The sequence below is a fragment of the Bactrocera oleae genome, chromosome 2 (genome assembly GCF_042242935.1).
Source record: "Bactrocera oleae isolate idBacOlea1 chromosome 2, idBacOlea1, whole genome shotgun sequence".
NCBI lineage: Eukaryota > Metazoa > Arthropoda > Insecta > Diptera > Tephritidae > Bactrocera > Bactrocera oleae.
In genome coordinates, this window is record NC_091536.1 from 9836757 (window position 1) to 9844984 (window position 8228).

The 8228-nt window shown below is 41.1% G+C and overlaps 1 protein-coding gene across 2 annotated transcripts in view; it reads left to right on the forward strand.

Moving 5' to 3' along the window:
• tara (taranis) overlaps window positions 1-8123 on the forward strand; it is a 39662-nt gene extending 31539 nt beyond the window's left edge. For both annotated transcript variants that reach the window (XM_036373059.2, XM_036373058.2), the window contains one exon: window positions 3377-8123. In XM_036373059.2, the coding sequence (XP_036228952.2) occupies window positions 3389-6157 (2769 nt within the window). In that variant the 5' untranslated portion in view covers window positions 3377-3388 and the 3' untranslated portion in view covers window positions 6158-8123. The remainder of the gene's footprint in view (window positions 1-3376) is intronic.
• The last annotated feature ends 105 nt before the right edge of the window (window positions 8124-8228 follow it).

An 8228-nucleotide genomic window follows, 5' to 3' on the forward strand; every position in this document is an offset into this window, starting at 1 on the left:
ATGTGCACACATATGTATGTGTGCACGCACACAAAAAGTTTTAAAAGCTAAAATATACTACACACATAAAACTTCAACAACGCTGCCGCCGTCACTACTATCGTCTTCGCCATCGAGAATACACCAAGTCAACAAGAAATGCTTAAAAAAATCAAGCACGCACATATGAACACACACACAAATGTGTAAGAAATGTAGCATTCTAAACAGCAGGAAAAGAAAAAATTAAAATAAATTCGAGTAAATTTCGTATAGCAGCGGTAACTATCAGCAATAGCAACAAGGCAAAGCAAAGCAACGCCAACGAAAATGGAGCGTGGGCACCATACCATCAGCAGCTAAGTGTGTGTATATGTCTTGGCGTTGGCGCTGCAAATTGAACCTGAAAATAAACCAAGAAACAACTGTTGGCGAGAGAAATTTTTCTATGTCAGCAGCAATGACTATATGCTTGAGTCATATGCACATACAAACATATATATGTACATATATACATACATACATGCGCTCGTATGAATATGCATACTGTTGCTGTGCGATCATGCCACTTATGGCTCGCCGTTGTGCGACCGGCATTAATATAGCCTACATATGTACATACATACATATGTGCGCTTGAGATTGCTGAGAAAGCATTAGTGCGTCGAGGAAAAACATTATCAGATCAACACTGTCGAAATTACGGGTTTTAGAATATGGAAAAAATATTTACATATGGCATATACTCGTATAATAGAATAGTAAAGGCTCAGGTTGGGAAAACATGCTTATAACTTCAGTAAAGCTACAAAAGCAATTTTATAATTCGAAAACTATGCTTTAAAGCTACAGTTTTTTGAAACTAATTCGAAAAAAAAATTTAATAGTTTTAAAAGCTCTAGCACTTCTGTTAAGTCATTACAAAAACTCTGTACAAAAGCCAACAAAAGCTACAAAAAACAAGCTCCGAAAAAGCTTTTCTTTACTGCGCCGCTCTAAAAGCACATTAAACTATTTGGAATATTTTAAATTAAAATTACCCAGAAAATTCAGTATTTACTTCCCCTTCTTGCATAAAAATTACAGCTGAGTGCTGAAGAACACACTCCAGCTGTTTGCAACATATTGTCAAGCACAAGCAGGCCTACAAACTCACCAACATGCATATGTATTGTACATATGTATGTATGTAGAAACATTCTGTATATTCTTATAAGTAATATCAATATATGGAGTAGACGCACAAGCACTTCAGCTGCACAATTCCAAACTGTCAAACATGCACACAAACACACAAACAGACTTAAGCAATGACAAGGCAAATGCTTTCTTCTGTAATCCATAGCTGCGACAACGATGAGGGCGGCAAGAACGTCATACATGCCGGCGTGTACCCTCTTCAACATTTCCAGAATGCATGCTTAAGTATAACGACGTACCGCAGCACAGAACGGACGGGTCGTTCGCTCCATAAACACGCACACATATACATATGTATACATACATACATACATCGGTACACATTTGTTTGCGTCTGTCAGTCTTCCTTATTTTAGGTTTCATTCATTTCATTTCGGGTTTCATGGAAGCGCACAAGCAGCCGACCGAGCATTCAACGTGCAACATCAATGTCGCTACCATCACCACCACCACTATTACCAAAAAGGGAACGTACAGACCGAGCGCACCGAACGAAAAACACATTTATAAATATCAGATGCCAGCCGCCAGAGCGTCGCATTTCGTATAAATGGAACCAGACGCGCGCATTCATTTGTACGGCGGCAGGACGGAGGAACGCGCGTGTGGTGGGAGCGACGGCGACGACGAGGAACGTAGGTTGTGAGGCACGGCAACGTTAAAATAATTTTTCTAAAAATATACAAAGTGTATGCATGCCAGCCAACAGGCAGGCAAGCAAGCGGCCAGCAACAGACAGAATAGTGTAGGGAGCGTATGCTGAAAAGCAGAATACTGCGCCGGCAGGCAAGCAGATACACGACAGTAGACGACGCACATTGCAACGGCAGTTGTTTTTCTTATTTGTTGTTGTTATTGTTTTGTTATGCAGCGGCTTGCATAGAGTCGAGTCGAGTCGAACGGAGGGCACGGCGCGTATGACATTTCAGCAAACACCGGCAAAATAGCGCACATTTCGTATACGTTGCATTGAAGGGATGAAATGGCAACTTCCACCACCATTAACAACGATTGTCGTCGCCTCTGAATATGGCTAAGCAGCGCAATTCCTTTCGTTAGCACCACCGTCAACGTCACTTTCACAGACGAAATGCACGTGCAACCCGGGTGTATTTGTATTTACAGATGCGCGCCGAAGCAAGCACTGAGTCAGAGTTTTTAATAGCAAAAAATAGAAAAGCGAAGCATAAAAGCAGGAACCGAGGTGCACCCTTATGTAGTATTTGATGCGTCGCTATACTTACGTAGAATATGGGTCCGGTTTGGAGTTGTGAGCGCATACGGTAGATAGGACAGCATCAACGACGACGACCAATGTCTGGCTAAGTGTCTGCAAGCGACCAGTTGACAGTTGGCTGCTGTTTCCTGTGTCTCACTTGGCACTTTGCTTGATTGTGGCGGAAGCTACGTTTTGAGCATAGCGCTAACAGGCGGGTTAACAGCTCAAATGTGAATTAGCCACAGCCCCAATGATTATGTGAAAAGCTAAGTGTTAATGGAAAGCAAAACCTGGTGGGCATTTGCGGTACTTCTTAGGTTTCTAGCATTTGTTACGAAGTTCGGCGGTTATAGGTACAATTAGAATTGGCGACATTTTTGACAGATTCTTCATTTCGACAAACGATCGATCTTTCATGTATACAGCAGTTTCACTCATTCGATGAACCATTCTGCTATAGACTTTCTCAGAGCTACTCTAAACCATAAAAGCGCGCATTAACGCATTAAAGCAGTGTTCCGATCAAGCGACCGATCTGTTTTGTATACAGTTATTTCATCCTTTCGATGAAAGAGAGTCAGCTACAACTGTTCAGAACTTATCACAAACTGTAAAATGTCGCATAACACCAACAAATACGTTTTTCTTAGTTTCTTGCGCTTAACACTACACTATTCTCTGTTGTGCTTTCTTGTGCCCACATTCCCCACCCATTTTAAGCTTCTCTACTAGCTTTTCCCATCTCCCGCTTAGCACGGTTATGAAATTAATGCCGTTGTTTGGTAGAATTTTTGATTTGAGACTAAGGAAGACATCTGAGAAAAGACACTTTGAAATATTTTATGCGTTATTTGGAGCTTGCACTAAACTTTTTAATATTTTAAAAGAGTTTAAATTTCTTAAAATAATTTTAAGGTTATGATTAGCAACTAGTTTTTGAAATCTTTAAATTTTAAATCTCTCTTATTCTACTTACAGGTTAATTCAGCAATGGGTCTACAAGCTACAGCCGCTACCAAGCGGAAACATGAGATTACATTCGATGCCAAGGATGCTAATACATATACCAATAGTCCGCCACCACTGAAGACAGGCAAATGGTCAATTAATAATAATAACTACATCGAAGCCATTGAGGAACAGCAACTGAATGGCAGCAATATTAAAGATACAAACGCGAGTTTGCGCGCAGCGGAGAGCACGAAAAGCACAACAACAACAACAGTGAATAGCAACAACAACAGAAATAGCAATAGTAGTAGTATTAATAGCAGCACTAACGGCCTCCACAATAGTATTAGCAATGGTAAAGAAGTTACTAAAATCGCTGAGCACACGAGCGGCATAACTGCAGCCACCAAAATAGCAACGTTGCCCTCCATGGTCGCCACTCTGTTGCCTATGTCCAGCGAAATGGCTGCCACAACGCCATTGCCACCCACCTCCACCACACCCGTACCAGAAGACAGTATTGCCAAGTTGGAGGAGGTCGCCGCCGTGCCCTGTTGCGAGCCCTGGACTAATCCGGCGACAGAACCAGTCGATTGCATTTCTAAATTGCAGGCTGTTGCAGTGCCGAGCGATCCATGGGGTAGCATTGCGACACGTTCCACTTTGGCGACAACACTGCTCAGCGCTGATGAGTTAGATGATGACGATGATGATTTCGAGGATGATTATGAAGAGGAGGAGAGCATAATACCGACATATTGTCCACTGCGTTATCATACTTTTCCACCGCCACCAGCAGCGAACACGTCCACGCATCAACAACAGCGACTTGGCAGTTATGCGCCCGCGCCGCATGGTTATGGCTCACGTCCCAACTACTACTCGGAGCCATATCCACAACAGAATTGTTCACGTACCGGCAGTCCGCAACATATGCGTATGACTGGCAGCAATGGTTTCACGCAATGGCAGAGCACGAACGGGCCCTCGGGTGGCGGTCAGCAATTTTATGTGCCACCCGAAGCGGCATACCCGCCGCCACAGCAACAGACACCACAACCGCCACAACAGCAGCAGACAATACGTTGCGCGGAAAATGGTAAATCGTATTTGGAATTGGGTTGCAGCAGTCCGCCACCAAATTTAAATAATTCGCCTGTTGTGCCACCACCACCCTTCGCCAATCTACATGTGGCCACCGCGAATCTCGACGCTCGCCATCCGTTGAAACGCTGCTGTGATGGCCGTGGCACGTGGTGCAATACAAATAAGAATTGCTACAAGGATCTGCGTCTGAAGATACGCAACCTATCCATGTTCAAGTTATCGCGCTTCCGACAAGTATCCGAACAGTCTCTCTATCGTTCGGTGCTAATCTGCAATACACTAAAACGCATCGATCGCGAAATCGAAACAGAAGCTAAGGAGATGCATCAAGCAGCGGCACAGGCTGCGGCCGCACAACACCAATATCATCAGCATCTGCATCCGCCGCATCATTTGCAGCATCACTTGAGTCCACAACAGCCACCGCAACAGTTGTTGGTGCCACAGCAGCCACATACCATGCTGCATCAACAGCACCAGGACTATGCGCCACCAGTGATGAACTGTGCGCGTCTCTCCAACATGGACTATCAGGTGCAGCATCAGCCACCAACGCTACTGCAACAACAGCCGCCGCAGCACTTCGCACAACATCTGCCCCACTATCAGAATCAGCAACCCGAACGACTCGACACGCCGCCGCCATATCTGACCGCGCCTACACAACACCTACAGAAACCCACCAGTGGCGGATTTGCACTCAACAATAGCATTAGTAGTATTAATGTAAATAACTGTGATTCTACGAATGGTGCAGCGGCAATACACCCTTATGACCACTATCCCTTTCGGGAATCGCAATCTGGGCGCGCAACTCCATTTCCCTGCCAACCGGTTATGTCGCCCGCGCCGCCTTCAACAACACCAACCCCGGCAACAACGCAAACGCAACAGCACACGGTTGCAACGACAATGAGTGCGTCAAATACAACAACAGCAGCGCCCATGCAAAACGCCTGCTCAACAGCGGCGTTACCAAGCGCGTCCATCAGCATTGGTACGACGTCACAAGTAACTACCGCCACGAAGTCCATTGCCACTACCGATAACAGTGATTCTGGTTATGCGGACGATGATTCAACACGCTCCATCAACTGGAGTTCGGTGCTCAGCTTATCGTCACAATCCGCCTTGGATCCACTCAACAACAACGACCTCTTCGCCATATTGCCGCCTGCGTTATCGATAACCAGCCCAGCCACAGCGACACCAGTGCCCGTAACGGCAGCTTTAACAGCGAACACTAGCGCGTCAGATAGCACAACGCAGGCATCGGCTGTTGCCATTAGTGGCACTTTCACCACCGTGCAATCCACGTCGGCATCCAGCACTAGCGCAAGCGCATCAACTACCAGCAGTAGCAGCAGCAGTGCAGCATACAACACATGTACCTCTTCGTCAACGGCAACATTCACCACGCTTTCGACCATCTCCTCAGCGACGCATTCGCTTACCTCATCATATGTGAGCAGTATGAGCGCCAATGCAGCGGCCGCGTCAGCATCCTCGACGTGGGAGTACGGCTTCCTCGATATGGAATTCGGTTTAGGCTCAGAATTCACCGAACTTGTGCCCAGTTGTAAACTGAATTCAGATGAGCTCTTTAAGAGCAGCCTAACACCAGTGGTTGCCGCGTCACGTTATTCCTCCGTGCATGACAATGAGCTAGAACAACCGGCACACATTATGGTCGGTAGTTAGTATCAATTGTAAAGCAGCGAAACAATGCAGGAGACGTGGTGCCGAGCTTTATACTACTGTGACGGCGGTACGTACTGCAACGCCAACAGGTGGCCTTGCTGGTGTTTATGACCGCTAATGGGTGCGCCGGGCACATGGTGCCCATGGAGAGCATGGCATACATTGTGGCGAGTAGCAGGCGCGCTAAGCCACTGAGCAACTAGAAGCGGGAACACATAACAGCTGAAAATATGTTAAAATACATTGTATATGTACAAACATATATACATATATACATGTGTACATATGTACATAACTTTATTGTGGAAGCGAGAGCAGCGCTCTGGCGCTGCTTCACTAGCATATGTATTTGTTAGAAATGTAAAACCATATATGCATGCTTCTTTGTATTAGAAATTTTACTGCAAGCAAAATTAGTTCGCTTAAGTATGAAATGCTCAGGTTGTGAACTTTTTTTATTAGAAACTATGAAACAAAAACTCTATGTGCAGCATGTAGGGAGCATAAAGCGGCAGCTAAGGCGCATAATTTGAAAAGAAATTGTCGTTTTTGCCATTAAAATGTACTTATTTGTGAATTAAAAACATTTAAGCTGACACTAAAAAGTACTTAATTTACTGTGTTTTAAAACACAAAATAACTAAAAGATATGCTTGTACAATTTGCAATATTTAGAGGCAAGATTTATTTTGCAAATATTGCAAATAGGTAAAATATATCGATAATGATTTTGTTTTTGTTGATTTTGTTGGATTTAGTTGTGAAATAATTGGAGCATATTTTTATTTTACACTTGAATTAGTTCATATTTCATTAAAAGATATTTTAATTTAATTCCAATTATAATATATGTATGAAGAAAAATTTCTTTCGAATTATGCGCTGAACAAATGCAGCTCTCGAAATCTTGCTAGAAGAAATTTAAGAGAAATGCTTGCATATTATCTTTTAGAGTTTTTCAAATAAAAACATATGTTTATTGACTTTTCTCTGCAACTTTATGCTTAAAAAAACCGGTTGCATTAAAAACTCAATATTATTTTAAAGCAAAAACTTTTTAAACCTCTTTTTTGACACTTCAGCAACTCAATTGCATTAAAAACTTTTAGCATTTTGGATTAAAAAGTTATATTGTCGTATGTGCCTGGGCAGAATAAAGACATATACAACATTATAACTTTTGACTTTAAAGTTTTGCATAAGTCAAAATTTTCTTATGTATTTTGTTTATATATAAACATTTATTAACATTTTCTCAATTTTTTTAACTCAAAACTGTATTACATACTCGTAAGACGTTATAGTAAAACTAGCTGAATTCTAAAATGTATATAATAAATAAATAGGTTATATGTATATGTAGTAAATACATTTTTTAACTATGCAAGTACATACGTTACATTGTATATAATAAGATGTTGGCATAACTCTTAATATGTAACGGCGTTTATGCAAAATAAAATAAATAAAATGAACAAAATGTAAAATACTAAAGTAAAAATTCAAAACTCAATGTAAGGATCAAGAAATGAGTATGAAATCAACCAGATTGTATGTATATATACATATATACTACTCATGTATATTTTTAAAAATCATATGTGAGACTTACTATATATAATTGTAATGAGTTCTTGTGTATATGTACCTATATTTAAAGACAATTCCTTATACAATACATAAAAAGTTATATTTTGGCATTAACTATGTCACTACAAGTGCGAATTAAGGAATAGACAGAACTTCATGATAATGAAGGAAATTATTATTATTTCTATAGAGTAAAGATAACTATTATTATAGTATTTCTTAGTTTAGGCATAAGTATTAGTATTTTTATTTATAAATGGAACAAATATTTAGTAATTATAATAATAATGTTTTTTAAAAAGAAAGTATAAAAAATGTGGTGAAAAAACAAGCAAAAGCATGGCAAATATATGAAAGATTTGTTTTTCAAATTTAACCATTTGACTTTCATTTAAATGGATTTCATTTTTTTGTAGATGGAGATGGATTGCACGTAATTGGCTTTTAAAAATATCTTATAAGAAATTTACCTTATAAGATA